The sequence below is a fragment of the Oxyura jamaicensis genome, chromosome 7, assembly GCF_011077185.1.
Source record: "Oxyura jamaicensis isolate SHBP4307 breed ruddy duck chromosome 7, BPBGC_Ojam_1.0, whole genome shotgun sequence".
Lineage (NCBI taxonomy): Eukaryota > Metazoa > Chordata > Aves > Anseriformes > Anatidae > Oxyura > Oxyura jamaicensis.
Window position 1 is genome coordinate 19,190,545 of NC_048899.1, and position 22,893 is coordinate 19,213,437.

Sequence of the window (22,893 nt, forward strand, 5' to 3'; positions counted from 1 at the left end):
TACAATCTCCAGAAAGTGTTGACAAAGGTATAATAACAGGCATGCTACCAAATTTACCAAACTGTTCATGCACATTCTGCAAACCAAAGAGGCAATGTGTAGCTATGTTGAAACACTACTTCATGCTTTTTCTTGTTATCTCTACATGTAAAAAAAAAAAAAAAAAAAAAAAAAAAGAGTTGGCAAAATCATAAACCATATCTCCTTTACTAGAACAAGGTAATTGATTACCTGATGGAGGTTCTTGGACAATCATTCCTCCAGAGAGTGTCCGGATGGGTGACAGCACTTCAGGAAGAATGGCTTGCATGAATTGAAGACGGAAGTCATTTGGCTGGAACACGAAATCCCTCTCATGGGCAATTTCTTGGAGTTCTGCTGGGTCGGCATTTCTCGACCCAACGGCAAGCGTCACTATCCGGTTCCTTTTCATCTCTGCCGCAGGTTGGTCAACAGCATCCCTGGACTTACCACCTGTGATGAGCACCAGCATGGGGAGCACCCCTTCCTCCATCCTGCACCCGGCAGCACTGGTGAAGAAGTTGTTCCTCACAAAGTCCAGTGCTGAGCCAGTGTTGAGTGCCGTGCCACCCATGAGCTTCATTTTCTTCACGTTAGCCATCACATCCTTTCTGTTCTGGTGGGTGTTAAAATAGAACTCTGGCTTCACAGTGTCTGCATACTGCGCCACTGCGACTTGGATCAGGTCGGGTCCAACCTCCAGCCTTTGGACGATTTTGGCAACAAACTCACGAATTGTGTTAAAGGGGCCAGTCCCCAAAGCTGTTGAGCCATCTATCAGGAAGACTATATCCTTCTTGTTCACTTCAATAACTGCAAGTAATGATACACACACATGAACATAATGTCAGTGAAGGCTTCCATCACCCCCTCCACATCAATTCAATGTAAACAGCCCAGCAACATTTAGGACCTCCTGTTTGTTTGAGGTATAGTCAACATGTTTATAAGGGTCTTGATTTCAAAACAGAAATGTTTTTTAGGTTCTAGTGGCAGGCTAGTAAGAAATCTGATTAAATGCTTCCCCTTTCAGAAACACAGATGAGGTGAAGAGTTGCAAGAATTGCATTGCTTGCAAAACTTAAGCAAGCCAAAACAAAAAAGAAGGGCAAAAATTCAGGAGAAATCCTGGCACTCAGCTGCGACATGAGACAAAATAATCAGGTGGTGCTCCATGGTCTGCAGTGGAGTCATCTGAATAATGCCAGAGAGCGGTTTGGTCTCAGAAGGGCTTGTTTTCATAAGAGCAATGACACAAGTAAAGAACAGTCTCCACTTACTGAACATACCTGGACTGTGGGTCTTCGCGTCCTACATCTTATTTCTTATCTAACAAAAACAAGTTATGATTTTTCTTGGCACAGCCAGCCCAGTCATGGAAGATCTGAATTCTATTCTGGTTGCCATGTCTTTAGCAAAATAGGTCACCTGGGCAGTAATCTCTGAAACTCTATATTGATGACGGCATAGGACGCAGAAAGATCACAATTAGCTTTCCAGTTCCCTGACTAAGTTTGAAGGAAGATAGTTAGGGGGGAAAAAAAACTGTTGTGCAGTGTTGAAACCAAAACACCATCATATTTAACACAGCAGATGTACATAATACAACATTAAATATTAACAAGACCAATGCTCATTATGACAAAAGCATTATACGTGATCACGATGGGAGGTAACCTCAACACCATCTTTCAGCCGACCCCCATTTATTCTTCGAAGCAGCAAGCCATGGCAAGTATTGTGAAGAACCCCACTCACAACACCATCCACCCAGGCCGTGTCCTTAAATTTCCTGCCCATCTATGAGCTCCTAAGGCGGAGTCAATATTCAAGGGGACAAGTCCATTACCCCCCCCGGCTCAATGCACAGCCCCAGGGAAGCTGAGACCCAGCGTCTCACCAGGACCTCACACCACTCAGGGCAAGTAGTAGCAAACACTCTCTGTCATGCCCAGATGGGAAAGGGCAGCCCCTCATCCCATCAGGGCTCCTCTGCATGGAGGCTATTTACTTTGGATTTGAAGAAAGAACAAAGCTTTGGCTGCAGTCCTCCTTGGCCCGACACCAGCTGGCCACAGAAAGCAGTGCTGTTCTCTGTCAGGTTTCTCATGACGGGCAAATGCTCTAAGATTGGGCTGCCCCAAGGAGTGATTTAGAGCTGGAGACAACTTCTGCAACTCAGCTGCCCCGGGACTGCTGAGAGACCCACCTCTGCTGGTGAGCCTTGCAATTGCCCCTCACTTGCTGGTGACTTGGACCAACAGTGCGTTGACCGCCCAGGCTGTCCAAACAGAGCTACCCACACAGCTACGAGGATTTATTTAAGCTCTCCCCTTCCCAGAGCCAGGAGATATACAGTGTTCTTCCCCCCCTCCGGTCAGTTTTTTTTTCCTCATCAATTACTGCGAAGAGAAGAGGGCTGAATACAGGAAACTTTCCAAATGGAGAGCCACGCCTGAAATCCCTGCATTGTATCATCCAGAAAAGATGTCTGAAGTGCTTTCTTTGCTTGTCAGCAGCTAGATACCCAAAAATGGAGACCCTGGGGACTTTTGACTTTATATAGAAGTTTGTGGAAAGCATCAAAGGGGCTTTGCAAAGACGAGGGAGGCCATGAAGCAATAGCTCCCTCCTCTAGTAATTCCTCTTGCTTCTCTTGAGTGCTGCAGTACATTTCCTTAGAGAAGAAGAATGCAAGAACTGAAACCAAAACCCACAGGAAGAAGGACCCCATGGTGCTATTTTCAATGGACAAAAAGCAAAAATATTTAGGGAAGGCTGTACATATCTCATAGGGTCTGATCCAGAGCCCAGTGAAGCTGATGGCAAGTCTCCCAGGAATTTCAAAGGGTTTGGGATCAAAGCATTACCTTTGACTGTCAAAGTCATTGCACTCCCCTAGGAATGTCAGAGGGTGTCTTCCTCAAACCTGGCCCTGCACAGTTCCTCTCTCATTGCCATCTCAGCTATCTCTGGTGAAACACCACACCTGATTTAATCACCTAGGCTTCCCCAGTCACTAAAGGAGAGGGGAGAGAGTCAGAAAGGCACTTTGAGAGCCCCTTTCAACCCTAGCTTTCAGCCCAAGAGCTCAAGTGAAGCAGGATGACTTCTGTATTGTACAGGAATGCTTGGCATCTCCAAGGGGCTTTGCGTCCCATTCCAGCTGCTCTGTGTGTCCCAAACCACTGCTTTATGCCCCAGACTTGCAAGGCACTGCTGTGAATCAAGCAGACCCATCTAAATGAATTTCCAAGGACACTAGGTAAAGGAAATTCCCTAAAGTTCCTTTGCAAACACCACATTCTCTATTTAGCAGGTCCACCTATAAGTGATTGCATGGGCTGATGCTACGGTAGTACCTTCTACAAACAAGCTGAGTGAAAAACATTCAAAGTGCAGATGAAACCAAATGTACCAACATTTTAAATCTGCCCATTATCTGATTAAAACATTGAAAAGGAATACACTCTGATTGTAAAAGGTCAAAGCATTGGACATACTTCTGAACTAATGATTCCTGTCCTTTTAGCCCCCTGAAAATGCCCCATCTGCTGGGTTTAAAATTTGTGGGGCAGAAGATGGGTTTTCCATAGACTTGCTTGGGTCCTGTCATGCATGTTTTTAGCTAGACATGCATACTTCAGCTTATTTAGCTAAATATGGTTCTTGTGGGGTGCTGTAAGGAAACGTTCTTTGTGTTTCTTCCTGCAATAATCAAGGCAAGGTCATAAAATGATCTTTTAGGCAAATTCCTCCCTTTGATTTGAGCCATGGGACAACAAACATGTTTAGACATAGATTAATGAAGACATCTGGGATGCAGTTTTATAAGTCAACATACATCACAAGTTGAACAGCATGTACAGAACTCCAGACTGGCACTCAGATCCCCAAAGGCTTGTTTGCATTACATGTTCTGGAGATTATCTGCAGGAACTCCAGCCTGGCCCTTCCCAAGAGCCTCCAAAATGCAACGTGTTGGGTCTTTCATAAAGCTCACTACCAGTACATTTAACTCAGTCATAAAATCACAGGGTGAGAAACTCTTAATCACCTACATGCTCCATAAAACCAGCACACAGCACTGTGTGTTCGCTGTGTGTTCATTATTCTACTGCACCCAAGATAATGCTAGACGAGAAATAATGGCAATAAGGACTTAAGGTGATAAAGTGACCTCAGCAGAATATGGACACCCACATTTTTTATTTTTATTTTTTTCCCATGGCCTCATGGAAAGCTGCAAACTTACTTAGATTAGAGGTTGAAGGGAAACAGAAGTTTGCAAGGTAGGGATTTTGCTTCAGAAAAACTAAGGGCTGTTTTTCTTTTATTTAACAACACAAAAGCCTCTAAAGAAGCTTCAGGGTGGATTTTTACCCTTTTCCCAGTTATGGTGCACAGTTCCAGTGAAGTAGGTCATTCTACTCTTTTAGTAAGCTGGCAATTTCAACTGTTTGAAACAGGGATCCATTTTACATCCCTACTGGCTTCCCCAGTCAAATTTCATTCTGATGCCACTTTCAGCTGACATATAACGTAAGCTTACATGACATACATGTTTTCAGAGCCAAACATGCTGAATTGTTTACCTCCAGGGGTGCTTAGATACCACAATAAGGATTGTATGGGCCTTTTTATGCTCTTAGATACCACAATAAGGATTATATGAGCGTTTTTATACTCTGCTTGTGTTCTTTAAAACCCCATGTCATGCAAGTTACAGACACAAAGCCTTATGGTTTTCAAAAGAGAACCCACTGACTAAATGAGTTTCTGCACATCAGTTGCACATTTTCTCCAAAATCAGACCAGAGAGATGCATTGAAAAAAAAAAAAAAAGAAAAAGAAAAAGGAAAAAAAGAAAAAAAAAAAAACTCTAAAAAATAAAATTTGTTTTTAAAGTGTGCAAAATTCATCAAAATGCAACAGTCTAGAAAGGCATACGTACCTTCAGTCACAATGGTTGGGGCCTCTAACAAAATGAGTCTTTGGGCCACTCCAACAATGTTGGGCAGTAATAATTCTTGAAGAGCATCAAGGTTATGGATATCCAGGGCAGTAAATGCGAAGCTTCCATCAGTAGCAATCTGCTGCAGCTCTGCACTGTCAGCATTCTGGACCCCAATGCTAAACGAAAATATACTAGCTTGCTTCACCGCTAACAAGCCCTCTCGGATATCATCACTAGACTCTCCACCACTTATCAGCACTAAAATCTGAGGCACCGCTTCCTCTATCCTGCTGCCTCCTGCCTGGGTGAAGAGGTTCTCCACCACAAACTCCAGTGCTGCACCAGTGTTAGCTTCCTCGCCACCACGGAAACTAAGTGCCTTCACGGCATCCAGAACATCCGCTTTTGTGGAGTAGCTGTTCAAAGCGAACTCGGTTCTGGGTTCATCACTATACTGCACCACCCCAATGTGTATTTGCTGAGCTCCAACTCTGAGGCTTTCAATCAAATTTACAAGGAAATCACGTATGGCTGGAAAATTGACACTTCCGATGTTGTTTGATCCGTCAATAAGGAAAATAAGGTCAGCAGACTCTTGAGCTTTAAAAAAAGAAATGCAAAAGGTGAAAGCATTAAAATGGGTGATTACATGCAGTTGTACAGTGTTCTGACATGTTTCTTGGAAAACCAGTAAGAAACACGAAAATGAGAAAACAAAACACGTGTTCACTGAGGAAGTGATGTTTTTGCCTCTTAGTTCTGCATTCTGATTGAATACGAGTTTCCAGCCCCAGCATCTGCTCCCCAGGGCTGGGCACAACCTGAGCTCGTGGCTGCTGTCACATGGGAGTCAGCATTTCTGAAGAGAAAACTCTGAAAACGTAATCTTTGGAAGTCTAGATCCACCCGATCACTTCCCAGTCCTGTCTAAATATTTAGATGGACAGAACCAAAAGAAAATGATGGATTTTGGTGGCAATTCACCCTGAAGATGCTGGGTGACAACACAGTAATATTAAAAAGATTTTTTCCTCCTTGAATTGCAGTCTCTCTCTCTCTTTCTGTCCTTTTATTTTCTTTTTCTTTTTTATTTTTTATTTTTTTTAAAGAAAAACCACTATTTACATGGAAAGTTTCAGCCTCTCTTCCGCAATTCTGTTATTTTGCTGTTTAAAAGCAGAGGCTGAATATATTGGCTTCTCCCAGAAAAAGTAAATATTATTTGAAATGCATTTGTTAGAAACAACTGAAAAAGTTTTGATTACAGTTTTTTCTCTGTAACTCTTTTACCAGCTGTCCAGCATATGCACGATGATATTTGTCCAGCAAGCTGACCCACACAATTGTCAACCCATGCCACACAAGGCTGTTTTTGTTATTTGTTTTGCACAGATGCATTGATTATCAATAGATGAGTCTGGTCTGTATTTTTCTGGATATTTTCTGGACTCTCAATATTCAATCAAGGAATGCAGAATCAGGTTAAAACAGGGTGATGAAATCAGTCATGACACAATTATCCAACTCTATTTGTTGTGACTATACCCAGACAATTGCAAGCATCTGCTGAGAATATTACACACACCAAACAAAACTTTAATGTGGCATTAGCCTGGTTGTTGAGGGGGAAGCATTTTTTTCTGTCAGACTTACCGAAGCAGACCCAAAATGGCCTGGTGTCTGCTCCTCCTCCTTTAGCTCAAGTAATCTTACCACCAAGATCACCAAGAGCTTTACGCATTCAACAGGCAGGGGAAGAAGACCCCAAAGCACGCTCAAGTTGTTCATGCTACTATTTGACAAATCTTGTCAGCAAATCAAACTTCAGACTATTTGCAAATGACTGAAAAGTTTGGAAATCTGGAAATCTGGCTCTTAGCTTTTTGAAAGCTGAAGGTGAACCCAGTAGCAGAACTGGCGTGGAGTTTAGCAAAGCCAGGAATAAACCTGTTATCTTCGCGATTAGCATCGTCAATAATTTTTTGGCCCCTGCAGAAGTTTTCTGGTAAATGTTTCATACACCACAATGCCGCCAAGACTCAGATATGCAATTCCAGCGACAAAGGGTCACCAGCTCCCTGGGCCAATTTTTGATGGCCAACCTCAGCTTGGAGAACACCGATGTGATTCAGAATTGCCAAGGGCTCAGGGGCTTTTTTTCAACACCGAGTCGAAAGCTGTGAAAGTGCTTATGGTTGGTTTTGCTGTGCCATTTGTGGTTGGGATGTACACGTTCTACTTCATAACGTGAAGAGAAGAGAAATCTCAGGGTAGTTGTACCCAGCACTGTTTCAGATACCCTGGCTGTCTTTTTGAGAAATGAGATGTCAGACGCCAATGGGTGTCATCACGGGTCACTCCCGCAAAAGAGAAAACAGATACAAAATGGATGTGTTGGATAATTTGTCATCACTGTAAAAACCTTTGTACTTCAGTGCACATTTATGGAACAAGCTGGTGCTGAAGGACAAATAAAAGCATGCTTGTTACACAACTAAGCAAGGAGGGTCAGATGAGACAGACAGCTAAGATTTAACAAATATATCAGGGCAAACTCGGGGCTGACTTCCATGCTTACGCTAGTCAGCTCTGGGGACTGCCACAGACCAACAGCTTTGGTACTCTATTGGAAATACTACGTGACCATTTTTTTTTTTGCATTTCTGCTTCACATTCAGGTTCATGTCTAGTGAAACATCCATGACATTTTTGCATATGTTAATGCTACATGGAGTTATCAGCTGAATAAATGACTTCCTAAACTCTTAATCAAACTTATTTGTACCATGCTTTGCACACCACATATTGTTATGCAAGGGTTAGGATCTGTAACATCTTTTTTCCATGTTTAATGGTACTCCACAGATTGCCCGTGCAAAGTGCACAGAGACAAAACTGCAATAGTAGGATTGGCTTAAATTTGGTGTTACAGCAGGGGAAGGAAACACTTGCAAATGCTTTTTCTGAGAAGAATTGAACTTGGAAACACTCCCTGATGTACATGAGGTAGGAATTTGCCTTTAAAGCTTTTGAAGGAAAGTCTGAAACTTGGGCCATTTGTAGTCTGCAGGGCTACCAAAGACAAAGTCCCCCTTTGGTTTCAGCATTGTGGCCCTTCATGGTGGAGATGCTCAACAACCTCTGCAGGGCTGTCAGCGTGTCATATATGAGCATTCATATATATGTCATATATAGCATTCATTTTACACATGAATCGACATGTTTTTTCTTAGAAATGGCAAATTTTATCTCTTCCTTCTGCAGCAGCTGATTTCCTTCCCTGTGGCTTTCACGTGACTTGGATATTTGCCCTCTCAAGCACTTTGCACAAAAAAAATGTGTGAGCACAGCCTGTTGGTGATGCTCAGTGTCATGCAGTGATGGAGAGCACCCAGTGGGACTGACGTGAGGGTTAATCAGACAGGACAACACAGGGTATTAATGTTACACCTCATTACACTGCCATTGCCTTACATTACCCCACAAGCTATTGACCTTCAGATGGAGTCTCAGGAATAAAAAGAAAGGTTTGATCTCTCAGAGTTCTGTTTTGAAACACAACAAAGCTGCTCAGAAGGCCCTTTCCACACTGTAATTTCATAAACAGAGGGACAGAGGAAGGCTGTCATTTTTTCCAGGCAAATTCGGCCCCCAGATTGTGGCCAGTGCAGATCCATTGAAGCCGACATGGTTTGCAGAGATGTTTCAGTTACGAGAAGGGCCCAGATCCCCATCAGCTTGTAGAGAAGGCATTTGAGTAGCATCTCAAAAGGGATTGCCGAACCACACACCTTCTCTGAGCAGAAAAGGAGCAAGGTCCGCGGGCCTGCTCAGAGATGGGGTTTTAGGGGAGTAGTTCTCTAAGCAGGCGCTACTTTTGCTGTCTTCAGCTGAGAACAGGAAAAAAAGTGAGGCTTTCCAGAGTCACCATGCACTGCAATATGGACTCCCAGGACCCTTCTGGAACTGCAGAGCTTTGTGAGAGCTACATTCCCAAAACCTGAAGGGACTGCGAGGTCCTAAGGAGAGGGACAGATCCCCTGGCATGGCAGCATGGCACTGCTCCTGGCCATGGTGACATCCCAAAGCCACACTCAGTTGGGCTGAGTGTCTCATCCCACCGTGCCCTCGGGGTCCCTTGCACAGACCACGTTTCCCACTGCCCCCACCAGGACGTCCCCCCTGGTATCCTGCAGCCAGCAGAGACCTGTGCAGTCTCCAGAGGGTTTAGGGTCGGGACCAATGTGGCTGATGTGGTTATCTCCTATTTCCCTACCTTGTGATAGGTGGATACCTGAGTGGATAGGATGGGGCAATTTAATATATCTCCCATAAGAGCTCCCTACACTAGCCTTTCCATGCCATGGGTGCAGAAGGATGTCCCCAGGGGGCTGCTGCCCCTGCCAGGGTCCTGGAGCACTGCCTCCTGCAACATGTAGCATGGGGGCTCAATTTTCAAACCACAGCATGCCCAATGGGCACAAGCACAGTGCCATACGCTTCAAACCTTTGTTTTTAAACCTCTGAACATCCATCTCAGTCTTCCCCTACAAAGGCTTCAAAGAGTGCAGCACCAGCAGTCACCATGCCGATGGGAGCTATCAGCATGGCCAGGACAGAGCGCAGCATTTGGCCATTACCTGTTATGTCTTTAACCAGTCCTTTGGCCCCAGCCTTTTCTGGAGTCATGGATGTATGGACACTTGCCACTAAGTCTCCAACTATGCCATGGAGAGCGGTAAAATTCTCTAGGTTGAAAAGGTGTGTATCGAAGGGCTCACTCGCTATTTCCTTTAACTCCCCTTCCACCGCATCCTGCACGCCGACCGCAAACATGTTTACATGGGCCGATTTAAGGACAGATGATGGCAGAGCCACATCATCCTGGGATCGTCCGTCCGTTAACACTATAATAACCTGGGGAACGCCTTCACTCGCTCTGCTTCCAGCAGCTTTAGTGAGATGGTTCTCAATGAGGTACTCTAATCCTTTTCCAGTCTTGGTGCCTCCCCCCATGTAAGGCATATTCGCAATATGGGACAGCACGTCTTGGTTAGAGGGGTACGTGTTTAACTGGAACTCTGTGTGGGGGTTTCCGCTGAACTGGACCAGTGCAAAACGAAAATCATTTCGTCCCACATCTAAAGCCTTTACAACATCATACAGAAACTCTCGAATGAGTTGGAAATGCTCCTTCCCAATGCTCCAAGAGGAATCCACTAGAAATATTATATCAGCCACAGCCGCGGTTCTGACAGCTTTAAAAAAACAGATGGGGTTTAGGGTTTTCTACCAGACAGTGCAAGCATTCCTCCTCGCACAAATGACCAACAGCCTCCTTTGCATGGGGGCACCAAAGCCCGGCTTCCCCTCATCGCCCCGAGCAAAACAAGAAGCACTGGGGACTCCAGGCAGAGACAGGAGGGGACAGCATGCAACCTACCCTTCCCAGGGAGGGAGGCAAGAAGATTCTTCCCTCCTGGGCCCTGCCTGCACAGGAATTTGGATGCCAGCCCCAGGACAAAGCACGAGGTGCAAATCTGGGCTTGCTCAAACGTAGCCTTGGTGCGTTTTCTGGCTGCCTGGTGGTATCAAGGACTGCTCGTGGAAGCAGCCTGGGTGCTGGCCTTGGTTTTTCCATGTTTTTTTCCTTTCTCTAACCCCCCTAGTGACACTGGCTCTGCTTCAAATGATGCCAGTGCCATAAAAACCCAACAGCCTCCCTGTGGGTTGGCAGCAGCGCTCTTCTCGCATCTCACCTTTGCTCATACACATGCAAGGAAATCAAAACAGCTCTGCCTAAGAGGAAACCCCCTCAGGGCCTCCCTGGGGGGCCAAAAACTCCACATCCAGCACCCCGGCCACACAGAGCATCCTCCAACGCCGGCCATGGGCTAGCGACATGCTTGGGAAGGCCTAGGCCCAGGTCAGCCTAGCAGGGGTGGAGGAGCAGGAGGCGAACCACAACGTATCATGGACATGCACATTAAAAATCAAAGGGTGTGAAAGTCTCGGTGTGAGCGAGCAGCATGTTGGTAGAGGGGTGCTGTTGGGGTTGGTGGCCCTGTCTTACCTGCTTGCTGCTGGGCGCCAACCAAGCAAAGGCCCAAGAGCAGGAGGCCAAGAATTGCCGCAAAGGGCAAATGTCGGTGTTTCCTCATTTTGGTCTGTTATTTCCCGTTTTCCTTTTATTCTCTTTGTTTCAAAGCACCAGGTGTGATACCTAAAGGAGAGAGAGGGAGAAGTAGGTTACTGGCCCGGTTGCTATTAAATACCTAGTTGTTAAGGGCTTTTGGTTACTATCATACCTCCTACAAGAAGAGGTCAACGCAAAGTTGTACGACTGTCATCATATCCATGCCTGTGCTTAAACTGATGAAACACAAGACAGAAAGGCCCAGCCATGTGTGGTTTTTTGACACTTTCATGTTGCATTGGTGGGGAGAAATTATTTTAGTGCTGGTCAGGTCCCACTGTAGAGGAGCCATCATTCCCATCACAATGGCATTTCATCACTGCAGTAGGCTTAGACGGCTTTCTTCTTGCCTATACTGCCACAGGTAATACTGAATATAAAGTCTAGGTTTCTATCATCAATAAACAACCCTCAACCCCCCAAAATGCCTGGCTGCCCTCTGCTCTGTCCTCCTTGCCCACAGTGGACTGGCCAAAACATCCAGGCAAAGCATTCTCTCTTGCTGCTGCTGTTCCTTATTCAAGTTTTGCAGAAACCAGAATGATAATCCTGCTGGACTTCCCCCTTTGCCTCAGCTCACCTTTTCAGCTGTCCCAAGGATACAAATGGAAATTTAATTATCCCAGGCCCAAGCGATCTGCATGTTCTGGCTATGTGGCAGAAAGCCCTTGGACTCCCTCAAGCTCGCGTCCTTTGTGGTGGAATAGCCTGCGCCGGCTGATCGCATTTTGGAAAGGCACCAAGGATAATATGTTATATGTCATAGCCAAAATAGAATTTATGGAGGTTTGTTATCTATGATCCACCTGGCAAAGCTTCTGAAACCATGTCTCCTTCAGGAAAGCTGTGTATGTGTTGTCATGGAAATGGCTAATTTATTATTTAATCCTCATTTCCAAGCCTGCAGCGCAGAACCCAGCAATCCTTGCTTCACTGAGAAAATATCCTCCCAAAAGGGAACGCAATATTTATTGCTTCTTGTTCCCTAAATGGAGCTCAATTACTGAAACGGGCCAAAATTGATTCAAATACATCAAGCTGTTAACCGGGTCATCATTTAAAGGAAAAAAAAAAAAAAAAAAAAAATCAATTTTCTCATTGTTGCCATCTCCATCAGTCTACAGGATCCTAAGAGGGTTAAGTGGGAAAAAAAAATCATCCTTTCCGCCGAACCTTGCAAGTTGCAGAGATGGCAATATCTGGCATAGCCAGGGGAGAAAAGGATGCCTTGACTTGGGGAAAGTTCAACATCTAAGTGGTCGATCCTTCTTCCACCAAAGAGACACTTCGCAGGGCTATCAGAGTGGGATTCAATGGAAAGGAGAGATGATATCCATTGGCCTTTCCCAAGACCTGGTACAACCTTGACCCTTCCACTTGTTCTCTGCACATCAAAGCCCCATGGCTCCCACTCCTCCAATATTTGCCCTTCCAGATGCTCCACATGGCTGCAGGGCTTTGCCTTTTCTCGTAGCTTTTATAAAAACCATATAGTGCCAATCAGGCCCTGCTTTTTCACCCATTTTTTTCTGTATAATAATAATAGTGATGGACGGAGAGGCACCAAGAGCCAACAGCTAGCATGCAGGATGGAATGGGAATGGGAATGCAGGATGGATGGGGTGGGAATTTCTGCAGAGAATGCCTAAACACAGCCCACTGTGAAAGTACTAATATTTCTTTCCCAAAAGGCAGAAAGTTATGTTGTTGTCCCCAGTATTGGCTGCTGGCACCCTGTCCCTCCAGCAGACCTTGCAGCTGGGGGAGAACAGTCAAGATAAACGGGTGAAAATTCACGTCCTGCCAGCTGCAAAATGACAGGGCTGACGCAAACATTTTGGGGGATTTTGGCTTATGACATTGAGCAGCTGTGGAGAGTCTTGTGGGGCCCTTTATGGGCCAGGAAGGCAGCAGAAGGGGAAAGCCAACCTGTCAAAATGGGGCAGCTTCTCCTCCCACCAGTGCGGTGGGACAACATCCAGCCTTGGGTTTCTTTCATTTGCCCTCAGCCAGCTTAGAAATACGATGCTTTTATTATTATTATTTATTTATTTATTCATTTATTTATTCAAGCAATAATAAGCTGGCTGCTCTTTTTATCACCTTCTATCCCGTTTTAGCTTTTTGGAGGCTCCAGATCTATTTCCAGCTTCCCTTGGGACTGTATTTTTGGTTACATGTAAGCGGAGAGCCCTGCTGATTAACGGAGCTCCCAGGAGAGGAGTTTTAGCCTCAAACATCCCCAAAATCACCCTAAAATCACACTGGCTGTGAACACACTGGGATGGTTATTAGGAGAGAGAGGCAGAAAAGTGGCTGGGAGGAGGTGACTGATGTCTCATGGGGACTGGATGATAAAACAGGGAGGAAAGTGTGCCTTTAATCACAGATGCTCCCTATCAGGGTTCCCATTTATCCCCCTATATAGAGGAGGTGCTGGGTGAGATGATCCCCCATAGGAGGTGGAGAAGCAGAGATAATGTATTTTTTCTGGCCACAGAAGCTGGAGGACAAAAAAGAGGGTAGGTGATTCTGTAATTCACCTTAATTTGTGGCCCTTGTCAGGTGTCTGTTCTGCAAGCTTATTCTTCTGCACTATTGTCTGAGTGGATTATTTTCATCCTGAATTTATCATTATTATTTCTAAAGGAGAGTTTCTTACAGTCCTGTGGGAAGAATCTCTAGTGGAGCTTTTGGATTAACCACTGCGAACTTGGCAAAAAGGCTGAAAAAGCTAACTATGGAGTGCTTTTAGCAAAACAGTTTTCCCCAACTGTTAAGAATTAACACTGAAATCTGGAGAAACAAGTCTGTTAATAACCCATGTGTGAAAGGATGTTGTGTAGCATTCAGTAATCTGAAGTTTTTACGTCTGTCTTGAGTTTATATAGTGTGTGGTGACCTCTTAATGTAACAGTATGTCCTCCATTTCATCCAGGGATATACATCTGTTATTAATAATGTCTTTAAAAAGCAATCGTTTCTACTACTAATGCCATGAAGTGATTTCCTTAGATATTTTCCCCAGCAGCTATTTTCTGCTTCATGCATAGAGAAGTATGCAACAAGTCTAACATTTTACATAATTGTGTATTTGTCTGGGCACTTCAAATTTACTTTCTAAAAATCTCTTGTGTGATTTTTTTTTTTTTTTTCCAGTAGAGCTTAATTAAAATCTGGAAAAGTGCAAAGCAGATGAGAAGGCTTAAAAAAAGCAAAACATTAAAGACGGGAAAAAAAAAAAACACACTTTGCTCCAGCTGTTGCATATCGCTTTGATTCATTACATATGCCTCTCAGCTGGGCTGGCTTTGGGTGGGAGGCAGCTATGCCTTCAGTTTATATAGAAATGTGATGTGTCATATATAGGCAGATAGGAATGGGTGCAGGCATGGCCCTGGGGAGGCCTCACTGCCCAAGACTGAGGTATGTGTTGTCCTGTTTGCCTGTCTAGCCCCATGGTGTTCCCCCAGAATGCCTTAAACAAAAGCCTGCAAAACAGTTGTGGCCCTAAATCCCCACTTTGTGCCTGTGGGGTTGCTTGCTTTGTGCTAGCAGTAGGGGAAAAAGGGATGTGGACTTGCAGATAGGTCCCAGCAGCTTTTCTGTGAGGGATCAGGCAGGATGAAAGGGATGCCCTCATCATCCCATGGACAGGGCCGATGGGATGCTGTAAACATCATCCTGCCCCCCCAGTTATCTGCTCTGTGGGGATGTCCAGAAGCCAGTGGTGGAGTCACAAGGTTGCAGCAAGCTTTCCTTGAATGAGGACACTTGCCACCCAAAAAAGCCACCTGCGGCCACAGCACTGGGGAGAGGCGGCCCCAGAATCCCAGCGCGGAGCCATTGTGGCTCAGGTTGCCCTCTGGAGGTGGCCGCCTGCTCCTCTCCCGGCTGGATGTGTTCCCCTTGGGTCTCTGTGCCCTGGCAGAGCTCTGAGCTGGGGAAAACATCATCACAAGCCGCTCCCAGCAGTGGTTTGGGCACGGCAGAGGCTAGATGCTGTCACTTTTCCCTGCTTGGTCACCCCCAGAAGGTGCCCTGAACCCAGGTGGCACCTGGCCACCTCTTTGCCATCCAGCACCAGCCCTAAGCCAGGATGTTTCTACAGGCTCAGGACAAGTTCTGTGTGATAGATGTCAAATTTATTTCCCTCCAAGCAGTTTAGCAGAGCAGTTCCTATTTGCACCAGCCCTTGTGGAAAGAGTTTCTCTCTGCGCCACTGGCATTGGCGGCACGGGGATGGTGAGTGCTATTTCTGGGAATATTTCCTTCTACAAACACAGACCCAAGCATCACAAACTGCCCAGACAAAAAAGGTAGAAAATCCTCCTGATCTGCAAGCCACTTTAGTTTGAAAACCAGCATTCAGCAGAGCTATGAGACTGCATTACCTCTACTGCACCCAGCGGGTCCCCTGCATCTAAAATGAATCATGTATTCATTTCTGTTCTTCTAAGCATACTGTTGGCTTAAAATCTGGTTGTTTTCCCTCTTCTGACTGAAATAGAGTGGTTAATAAGAGGAAATTGAGTATTTGCTGGAAACAAAAAAAAAAGGGGGGGGGGGAAACTCCCTCAAAGATCAATGGCTCTTTATGCACAGTACCCTAAGCCTTGTGGCACCTCTCCACCCAACCAAGTCCCCTCCTTAATGTGGCCTGCCAGTCACTTAAAAAGGTGGAAAAAGTGATGGGCATGTGGAGTTGTGGTTGTGCGTTGTGCCAGCCTGAGCCCAGCCCTGTGCAGGTTCAGGTTCATCCCTGTAATGTGAGGCTGGGAGAAAGCAACCCCAGGCTGCCAGAGCTCGCAGTGATGCAAGGAATAAGATGTTCCCTTCCCTCCCGCTCCCAAACAGACACGTCTCAGAAATCACAGCAGTAACAGTGGTTTTCCTCCTTTGCAAAGGCATTTTGAAACCCAAAAGGGGTTTGCCAAAACATGGAAGGGCAATGAATGAATGAATGACCGATGCAGGGCATGCTGCCCCCCCCCCAATCCAGAAACAGCATCCCACCCCTGGCTGCAGTTAGTTTATTTGCAAAGAGGGAATATCTACTTTAATCTGTGCATGACTGGGAATAGAAAGCCCCAGGCTCTAGGTCTGGTCCCAGTCGGTTGAAGGGTGTTGCAGAGCAACATCCCTGCCCCACCACCACATCCTTGGGAGCCCCCCAGCTGCCTCCAGCTCAAGCCCAGGAATGCTGACCTCCACAAAGTTCCTAAACCAGGCACCTCAAGAAGCAGCCATGTAAGCATGCAACCATCAATACCGAAGTATAACTTTTTTTTCTTGAACCAGTCAGTAATAGGGTAAAGCCAGAAGTTTGAAAAAAGCAGCATTCCTCCCCCCAAGAGCCCGTATGAACCATTGCAGCCACCAGGAAGGAGCCGAGAGGTCCCCGCTGCACCCTCTGGAAGGAAAATATCTTTGGCCACCCCCTTTCTGATCAATTTTGGCCCCTGTGCCCAGCCAGGAAACCTATCTGGCCACAGCCATCCCTTGCCTCAGGCTCTGTTTGGGAAGGGAAGGCTCTGCTGGGGAGGGATGTGGCTGGGTGTCCCTACTATCAGTGACAGCCACTGCCTTGGTGGTGCTCACCCACCTCCTCATGCCCACGCAGTCCTGTGGATCAGGCTCCCCAGAAAAAAACAAATGTTTTTATGGGGGGGATCTCTGGCTCCGTGGGGCACCCCTCCTGGGAGATATGCTTCCATCTCATGTCAGAGATTTCAAGGCACGGAAGGCAAGCACCATCCCACAGTGGTGGAATAAAACCCTGCTGGGTGCTTTAAAATGAATTTAATTCCCTTCAGCCAGGAGCATCCCCATGCACCTGCAGTGCCTTGGCTCGGGGAGGAGGCTTTTGGGGTGCCCCAGTGTGAGCAAACCCACTGAAGCACTCTTCTTATCCACACCCACTGGAAACCAAGGGGTGGCTTCTCCCTGGGACATTTCTCTGGGTTTTGCCTAAAATACCTTAAAAACCCCCAAAACATCGACAGCTGGGTGAGGAGAGGAACCACGAAGAGAAGCGAGCGCAAGTGAAGAGCTCCCACGCGGAGAGCGCCACTTACCCCTGAGCGAACCCCCGGAAAATAAAAAGTTGCTTATTCCAGGATTTATTTTTTTTTCTTGTTTTGGGTTTTTCCCTCTCCAAAGCGTTGCTCAGCCCCGCTGCATGGCGTGCCACACGGCTCTGCCCAGCCTGCCTGCCTCCTCGTCGCCGTCGCCTTCCTCGGAGGGACGAGGACGCCGCGGGCACGCTGGTTCCCGGCGGGCGGCTGCCACGGGTCTGAGCGGGGCCGGGAGAGGCGGCTGGCGCGGGACAGCTGGGGGCCGGGCGCTGCAAATGGGATCCAGATGCTTCGTGCTGGCGGCGGGGCTGAGGTCAGAGCTGCTCATCACACGCGGTCCTTCCCCCCCCACATACCGCCCTCCCCTTCCCAGTGCTCCCCTGGGGACGCCTCCGCGCTCGGAGGCTTCCCCTTCCCAAATGTTTTTCCCTGTTATCCGTCTATGGAGGAGAAAAAAAAAAAAAGGGGGGGGAAAATAGAGAGAGAAAAAAAAAAAAAAAAAAAAAAAAAGGGAAAAAAAAAAGAGAAAAAAAAAAAAAAATAGAGAAAAAAAAAGGCAAAAAATATCTGGGTGGCAGGAGGTTATTCCAATAGCACGCCTTTCACTCGGGAGGGAAGGGCTGGACTTGGATGCTCGCAGCATCCAGGATGTGCCAAGGACCGTACCAAGTTACGCAGGGCTCCCTCAAAGCCCTTTGGGATGCCTGAGGCTGCAGAAAGCCCAGCCAAGTCCTCCCTGCAGCTACAAGAGGGTCTGTTAACTCAGTTTCCTATCAGATGCATCAGGAGAAGCGGTGGTGGGTTATGGCCTCCCCTCCCTGTCCCCCTCGAGGAATTAAAGTCAGACCCTTGACATAAACACTTCAAAACACACAAAGCCTAGAGAAAACTTCGTAGTGAAAGCCTGAAAGGTGTCAGAGCAAGTCAGATGCTGACGAGAGAGTGCCTGATCAGTGATTCATTTTTCACCTTCATCCAGTGCAAAAATACTTTGTACCCTTCCTTTAGCAGAGCAAACCAGGCAGGTCTGGGGTTTATTTTTCTACCCCTCTGCTTCTGCAGTGACAGAAGGACACTGGCCAAAATTAAACACTTCAGTCTGGACTGGGTTGCTTTTTGCAAGAATTTATGGTAAGGAAACCATCTCTTTTCTCTTGCCCCTGCTTGGGTCCATATAAGGCTGGAGCTGCGGTTGTGTCCTGGGCATCAAACAGTCAAGTTCCCTTCAGTTGCTCCAAATGGGGATTTATGATGTTTGCTCTAGATTTTGTGCAGTTTGAAAGGCTCACCACATTAAAATTAAATAGCTGGAATGCTTTGGGAAGGCGCTGAGCTCTCCAGCTGATGCAATAGCTCGCGCTAGCAACGGTGCAGGGACCGGTGGAACCTTGCAGGGGGCCAAGGCAAACACCCCTGCCCATGTGCCCTAAAGGAAGAGAGTCCCCTCCCCAGATTTTGAGTTATGGTTCTTGGTTGTTCCCTGGGGGAAAAGAGAGGCAGCACCCCAATAAATGTGCCTGGAAAAAAGGGAGCCATGGGGAAGGCAGTGATGGACAAGTGGCACTGGGCACTGTGGGTGGAGGACCAAGGGCATCCAATGGAGGGGCAATTTGTCCAAAGCAAAGCATTTTCTTCAAAAATTTGGTTGCTTCTTGCAATGGCAGAGAGGGATCTGGGGAGCCGGCTGAAGGGATGATGCTGGTGCAAAACAACAAAATAAAATTCAGAATACATCTAAAATTTTAGGTTTGAAATTGCAAACCCCAAACCTTTGCTCCTAACTCACCCACACATCTCGGCCTCACTCCACCCAGGCAATGCAGCCAGAGAAAATTGCATTCACCAAGCATGCTCCAGTGGCTCCAGTTTGCCACCACCAGTGAAAACCAGTATGGCACAGCTACACAAGCACCTGGGGTTTGTATTGCTGCTGCTTCAGCTGCGCCTTCAGAAAGCAGAATTTTCTGCCTGGCGATCAGGGGAGGCAGGAAAACGTTTTAAAGCTTTATTTTTAAGAATAAAAGTACAAGACACAGGAAAGCTCCAGCTACCCCAGAACAGTAGTGAAAAACAGCCAAGATATGGGACTGTAGATAAATAATGTGAAAATACTGGTAAAACACATACGGATCCCATTATGGGCCTATCACGGCGTATTGAGAACATATTTAACTTGTTAGTCTTTATTTCCTTCGTGATACAGAATTTGTCTTAATATGGTTCTAATACTGTGGCAGCTTTTACCAAGCGCCCCAGTAATTAAATGAGACTGGGAGAGGACTTAAATTCCCACATGATTGCCTTTATGACCCTAATAACCAAGCTAAAAGCTTTTCCTTCCCCAAAAGAGGCTTCATAGCTGGGGACCGCAGCCAGCTGAGATGCAGTGGGCATTTTGGGGTAGGGGAATTCAATTTCTTCACCCTTTTCCCCTTGGTCCCAGCCGTGGTCACTGCAGCATCCTGGGAGGGGGATGCCCCCAGGGACAGGCTTCTTTCCGTCCCCAGATGGTAACCCCCTCTGGAAAATGGTAAAAGGCTGAATCACAGTGCCGTGGTAATTTCTAGAGGGCTGTGACTAAGTTTAGCAAGATTTCCTCCCCAGCATGTTAATAACTGGACGTGATGAATGCGATGAGTCAAGAGGATTTTGAGGAATTCTCTTTCCATCCACAATAATAAAATAGAAGCCCTACGTGCTCCTTCCTCACCCTCATTAAAAGGCGACCACGGCATCTTCCTTGCAATGAGGGTCTCAGATCAGGGCCTTTAAAAAAAAAAACAGCAGAAGGGCAAAATTTAGCATGTCTTTTCTGGATGAGCACAAGGTTCTGCTGTGCCTTTTCTTCGTGCCATTTAAGAAATGTGCTCTGGATTTCCACGGTGTGCAGCGTTTTCTAGAACCCATGCAACCAGGAGGGCTGTGCCATCGCCTGCCACAGCACCAGCCCCATAGCAAGCATCCCTCTTCACGTCAGGCAGAGATCGGGGTAATCCCAAATTTACCAGGACACAGCGGGTGCTCTGGTGGTTGCAGCATCCCGGCTTGGCCCCATCCTTGAGCACCATCTGCTGGCTTCTCCTCCGGGGACTCCTTGGGCATCCTCCAGGCCCATGGCCACCTTCATCCCCTCAAATCAAACCCATCCCTGCGAGGCAGGGCTGTTTCGTGCCGGGGTACCCCCAGAACTCTTTCCCAGTCACCAATCCAAGCACGATTTCAAAGAGCAAGCTCTTTTTCCTTGCCCTGCTAAAACCAGGCACGGGCATCCCAACTGCAGCTTGCATTTTAATTTTGCTCACAATAGATTGTCTTAATTAGCTCCAAGGCATTTGTCATTGCTTTCTTCCAAATAGTCCCTCCACAACCACACCCCCAGTTAGGAAATGGCCCAGGAAATATTTTCTGAGGCCTTGCTTTTCTCTGCACTTTCTGTCTCTCTGTCTACCAAAGCATTTGTGCTTTGATACCACCCTTGGCTGGAGCAAGAGTGGCAGAAGCATCCCTAGAGCAGGCAAAGAGGGTGGGAGAAAGCAAGGGGGGTTATTTGGAGTGGGAATTAAAGCACAAAATGGGACACCCAGCTCTGTCATTCCCCACCAGCATCCAGGTTGATTGCAATCAGGGGCACACCTCTTAATTGGCGCCAGGGCTGTGGGGGGATATTAGTGTGTCCCCAGGGCTGCTTTGGGTGGTGCTGGGGGAGCTGCTGCCTCTTGGAGGGGCTGGGGGTGGTTCTGGTGTGTGATGTTGGGTAATGTATCTGTTTTGTCTCAGCTCCTTATCTGTAAGGCAGGGGGATTTGTCTCCCAAATTTATGTGGAAGGTAGGCATGCCTGCTGAAGACCTGTCTCATGGGGGCTGGAGTGTCTGGGGCTTGACTTCTGTAATTAGGAAAAGCCTTAAGGGTGGGAGCAAAAATTTCAGATTCTTCTATGTGACCAGAGGAGAAAGTCCTCCTAGAAGGAAAAATAGTGTAGGGCTGTTTGAAAAGTGATTTAGTGGCTTCCTCTTCACCATTTTCTTATGTAGTTTAAAGTCAAAGGTGAAATAAAAGTTTCACCTGGCAGGAACATGTAGGAGTTACTGAAATGCAATACACTATTTTGTTTTTTTTCTATTTCTCTTTTTTTTTTTTTTTTTTTTCCTCCTCTTCCTTGCAAACCAGAGCTCCTTAAAGCTTTTGGGTATGCTAGAAAATGTTTTGCCTCTGATAAGCCAGGCATTTTTAAACGGGTGCCTGTTTTGTTGGAACGCTTCCAGCTGAGGCCAATACTGCAAACTAAGCATACAGATGGGATAAGCCCTAAAGAAGCAATAAAAGCAAGCCCATGTGAGGGCTGTGTGTGCTGTATGAATGTATACATCCTTAATCCATGTTTGCATGGACACAGGAGAGGTCATAACTCAAGTGAAGAAACCTGGAGCCTGACCAGCTCAAGCTAAGCCTGCAGAAAGCCCTGCTGCTGGAAGGGCTCTGCAGTGCCTGCAATGGGAAGGAACAAACTGCTATGAAATAGGTAAATTACAGGAATAATTTCCCTTCTAACACAATGAGCAGCTTGAAGGTCAGTAAAATATAATGTGAACCACAGTGCTCAGCTTCTAGGAAAGAAACTAGATGAAGTATTTCTCCAAATAGCAGATGTAAGGCTGGAAATGGGTTTGTGATGCATCTTGGCCAAAGCAGACCTTGCCAGCCATGGCGATGGCTGCTCCTGTTTCCTTACATAGATGCTTCCAGGCAGAGTCTCTTGAGATGTAAAGAGGGAGAGGAGATCACTGAAAATGCAAAGCTTTGTGTAGGTACACTCGTCCTGGGAGAGCTCTTGTTGAGGTTCAGGAATAATGTCTGATGAGGTGTGACTTGAAAGATGCTGAGATTTCCCCCTGCAAATGGCTGAAGCTCCTTTGAAAGCTAAAAAAAAAAGCCACCATCTTTGTCTAAATCTGCCTAAAATTTTCACTTTTCTTTGACCAGATGTTGGTTCCCCAGCACCACCAGCTCACCTGTACAGGACCAAGTGCAAACCAGTAAGTGGGACTGGCTGCCATACCAAATAAAATCTCACACGGGGGGAGAAAACAGGGCTCTGATTTTTAAAGCAATGCACAAATAAGCTAGCTATAAGGTCCCACTTACAATCTGGATACAGTGGGGGGCAGGGAGAGCGAGGGGAAGCATTTGGAAACCATTTATCTGGAGAAAAGACTGCTCTTTTGCTGAGGTTTGGCAAGTAACACTTTTGCTGAGGAGGCCAGGCTGGTTTTGCATGGTCTTGCCATCTAACAGCTTGGTTTTGGGGAGCCACAAAAGTCTGGGAGGTCAGTAGGATCCTTGCTGCATTTGGAAACATCTCCTGGATGCTCACAGCATCTGCAGTGGTGCTGCAGGTGTCCCCATCCCCAAACGTGGGTCTCCCTTTGGGTGCTCCCAAAGGACAGGGGCTGGGGACATCCCTGGGCGTGAGCTCAACCTGTCCCCATGCAGGAAGAGGTGGGGACAGCTTTGCCTGGTTACTGTTGCTGTTTACCACCCTCCCCGACCGCTCATGGAAAAAAAAAAAATGGAAAAAAATCCACATAAAACGTGGAGCCAGCAGCCCTGCCAGCCTGACTAATGCGTCCTCTCTCAAATGTTT

General features: G+C 46.6%; 2 protein-coding genes across 15 annotated transcripts in view; one reads left to right on the forward strand and one right to left on the reverse strand.

The window, feature by feature from the left end:
* Window positions 1-17,596, reverse strand: part of COL6A3 (collagen type VI alpha 3 chain) — a 57,077-nt gene extending 39,481 nt beyond the window's left edge. For 6 of the 13 annotated variants that reach the window (XM_035331697.1, XM_035331695.1, XM_035331700.1 and 3 more), the window contains exons 1-5: window positions 17,252-17,596; window positions 11,052-11,201; window positions 9,619-10,236; window positions 4,976-5,578; window positions 232-834 (exon numbers count right to left, since the gene is read on the reverse strand). In XM_035331697.1, coding sequence (XP_035187588.1) covers window positions 232-834; window positions 4,976-5,578; window positions 9,619-10,236; window positions 11,052-11,139 — 1,912 coding nt within the window. In that variant the 5' untranslated portion in view covers window positions 11,140-11,201; window positions 17,252-17,596. The remainder of the gene's footprint in view (window positions 1-231; window positions 835-4,975; window positions 5,579-9,618; window positions 10,237-11,051; window positions 11,202-17,251) is intronic. The other 7 variants (XM_035331694.1, XM_035331707.1, XM_035331701.1 and 4 more) reach the window with 7 other exon arrangements.
* Window positions 17,597-20,948: 3,352 nt separating this feature from the next.
* The window catches only part of MLPH (melanophilin), a 29,074-nt gene continuing 27,129 nt past the window's right edge, over window positions 20,949-22,893 (forward strand). The window contains exons 1-2 of one of the 2 annotated variants that reach the window (XM_035331738.1): window positions 20,972-21,005; window positions 21,646-21,771. The gene's annotated coding sequence lies outside the window, so the exon portion shown is untranslated. Of the gene's footprint in view, window positions 21,006-21,645; window positions 21,772-22,893 lie in introns of both variants that reach the window. The other variant, XM_035331737.1, reaches the window with a different exon arrangement.